General features: G+C 51.6%; 1 protein-coding gene across 1 annotated transcript in view; it reads left to right on the forward strand.

Moving 5' to 3' along the window:
- Nucleotides 1-3,217, forward strand: part of UNC5D (unc-5 netrin receptor D) — a gene marked incomplete at its 5' end in the record, with an annotated part of 42,552 nt that overhangs the window by 17,743 nt on the left and 21,592 nt on the right. Inside the window, 2 exons of the mRNA XM_057386646.1 lie at nt 71-238; nt 699-863. Of these exons, the coding sequence (XP_057242629.1) occupies nt 71-238; nt 699-863 (333 nt within the window). The remainder of the gene's footprint in view (nt 1-70; nt 239-698; nt 864-3,217) is intronic.

Here is a 3,217-nt window from a genome sequence, read left to right on the forward strand (position 1 = left end):
TGGGTTTGGGGTTTGGGTTTGGGGTTTGAGGTCCCAGCCCAGCCCCCAGCCCCGCTGTCGGTGTTTGCAGTGAACGGGGGCTGGTCCTCGTGGACWGAGTGGTCGAGCTGTAACGCGCGCTGCGGCCGCGGTTGGCAGAAACGCTCGCGCACCTGCACCAACCCCGCGCCCCTCAACGGCGGCGCCTTCTGCGAGGGAATGTCCGTGCAAAAGGTCACCTGCACCTCGCTGTGCCCCGGTGAGTGCCCGGGGAGGGTTCCTGGGGGGACAGATCCCGGGACAGCCCTCGGTGGGAAGCACCAGGAGGGGCAGGGGGCTTTGGGACCCCCCAAAGTGGGGAAGGGAATGGGGAACGCTGCCGAGTTTGGGGTGTGAGTTTGGGGACAGTGCCAGGCTCGTGTGGCGGGGCTGGAATTTACCCTGGCACCACCAAAACCCTGCTCAGGGGAGAAATCAGGGGCCTGGGTGGGGTCTGGGGATAATTTAGACAGGAACGCTGATGTTAATAACGTCAGAAAAAGAAACACAGAAACCTGAGATGAGAACATCATTAAAAATATTATTTATCCTGCGAAAGTTTTCTTTGAAATACCTGAAATGTGGAGTTCTGGGGGGCAGAGGGGACACGGGTGTTGCTGTGGGATGTCCCCGGTGGTTCAGGCAGGGCTGACGTTGGTTTTTCCYCCGTCCCCACGCAGTGGACGGGAGCTGGGAGGTGTGGAGCGAGTGGTCAGTGTGCAGCCCCGAGTGCGAGCACCTGAGGGTGCGGGAATGCGCCGCCCCCGCCCCCAGGAACGGCGGCAAAAACTGCGAGGGACTGAGCCAGGAGTCGGAGAACTGCACCGAGGGGCTCTGCATCCAAGGTGAGCCCTGCACGGGGCTGGGCTGGGGCTTGGGATGGCCTGGAGGGTAAATTGGGGTCCAGGGAACCCCATGGGTGGGGTTGGGGTCCAGGAAATCTGTGTGARTGGGTTTGGGGTCCASAGAACCCCATGGGTGGGTTTGKGGTCCAGGRAGCCCCATGGGTGGGKTTGGGGTSCACAGAACCCCTGTGATTTGGTTTGCAGTCCAGGGATCCTGTGTGAGTGGGTTTGGGGTCCAGGGAACCCCRTGGATGGGTCTGGGGTCCAGGGAACTCCATGGGTGGGGTTGGGGTCCACAGAACCCCTGTGAGTGGGTTTGGGGTCCAAGGAACCCCTGTGGGTGGGTTTGGGGTCCAGGGAACCCCATGGGTGGGTTTGGGGTGCAGAAAACCTGTGTGAGTGGGTTTGGGGTCCAGGGAACCCCATCCCCATCTGTAATTTTCCCGTGTGTGGTTTTCCATGCGAAGTTTGAAATTTCTCGGTTGCCGAATTTGTGTCGCGCTTTTTTGTTGTCGTTCTTTGCCTGTGAGCRTTCAGATGAGTCTAAAACCCCAAATCCACTCAGGTCACCCCAAATCCCTCCCTCCCTGCCCCAGATGGCTCCAAGCCCCTCCAAGAGCTGCATTTCCAGGTGTGACCTTGTCCCTCCTTCACGTCCCGAGCTCTCCACGTTATTTATCATATCCCATTATTTATAGGGCCGTAATTGCTTTCTCAGCTCACAGGATCTGGTGCAATCACCCCATTTCTCAAAATTTCTCCCCTGTTCATCTCCCRSYCTGTGCCTTTCCTGCTCTGCCTCTCATCCCGTGGGGAATTGCGGAGGAAATGCAGCAAACCAATCTCTTGGAGGTTTTTATCAGGCACAAAACTCGTTAATTTTGCTCCTTCCGAGGCAAAAATAGAAAACTTTCCTTGGATTAACAAACAAGGGCTGAGCTGGAAGGGAGGATGGGAATGGGGAGGACACGCCCTGGTTTGGGTCTGGCTGGGAAAACACCGATCCTCGGGATGAACATTTGGATTTGGGGTCAGTGAATGGAATGGGGATGAAATGGGAGCAGCTCTGAGGTTTTTTATTCAGCCCTTGAAAGGAGAATTTGGGAATGCCCCAAAGAGAACAGACGGGAACATCCCTGCCTGCCTTGGGGTCTGAATCCCCTGGGTGGATCCCATTGGATCCCCCATCCTTTTTGAGGAGCAGCTCAGAGCTTTTCCTGCCGGGAATTTCTCAATTTGTCCTGAAACTCGCACCAGTTGGGCAGATCCTCACCGAGGTGCAGATAAAACATTTGGGGTTTGGTGCAGATGAAACATTTGGGGTTTGGTGCAGATAAAACATTTGGGGTTTGGTGCAGATGAAACATTTGGGGTTTGGTGCAGATAAAACATTTCCAGGGCTGTCATATGGATTCCCTGGAATGCAGAGGTCGCTCCGACCCCAGACAGTCCCCACACCTCACTGCTGCCTCCGATATTTGTTCTTGTGCTGTTTTTTTCCCTCCCAGTATTCCCAGTAGGATCCTTTGCCATGGTGGATTTCTCTCTCTCACACAGAGGTGAAAGCTTTCTCTTTGCTTAATAAAAGAGAAGGTTTTTTTTTTTGTTTTTTTCCGAGAGCTTTTTGTTTTTCTTTTATCTGTTTGCTTTAAAGTTATTTTTCCCGACTTCAAAACCTATTGATTTCTTCTCCCAGTGCCCAGAACCGAAACAAACAAGCAGGGCCACAAGAACTGAGCTGCAAACATGTTTTTATTAATGCTCCRCAAACAATCCCAAATCATTTTGGTTCTTCTTTTTCCGAGCAGCCCCATTGTTGTTCTCCTTTTCCAAGCAGCCTCTTGGATTTTGGGAAATCTTTTCCCTTTTAAATTTGCCCCAGCCCCATGGCAGCAGCAGCAGGGAAGGATTTTCACAGGAACCAACCAAGGATTTTCAAGGAACCAACCCAGTTGGTTCCCTCCTGGGGAAAAAACCCCAGTCTGGCACCCCTCATTTGGGGTTTTTGTGCCTCATTTTCCTGCAAAACCAATATTTCAATACCCCAACAAAAAAAAAAAAAAAAGCAAAAGTCTAAAATCCAAAAACAACCAAAAAAAAAAAAAAAAAAACAAAAAAAAAAAAAAAAAAAAAAAAAACCCACACCCCAACTTTGTGGCAAAGCCAAAATCCAACAATCTCCGGGGCTAAATATTTCTAAATTGAGCATTCTCACAATGTTCAAAACAGGAGAACGAGTCCCATAATCTTTTAGTCTAAATATCCCATTTTTAGGGATTTTAGGGCAGGTTTTAGGTTATAAATGGTCACTCAAATGCGTGGTTGGAGGGAGGCAGAGCAGTCTCATTTTGGGG

Source organism: Malurus melanocephalus, unplaced genomic scaffold, assembly GCF_030028575.1.
Source record: "Malurus melanocephalus ecotype Western Australia unplaced genomic scaffold, MMel_1.1 scaffold_1023, whole genome shotgun sequence".
Classification (NCBI taxonomy): domain Eukaryota; kingdom Metazoa; phylum Chordata; class Aves; order Passeriformes; family Maluridae; genus Malurus; species Malurus melanocephalus.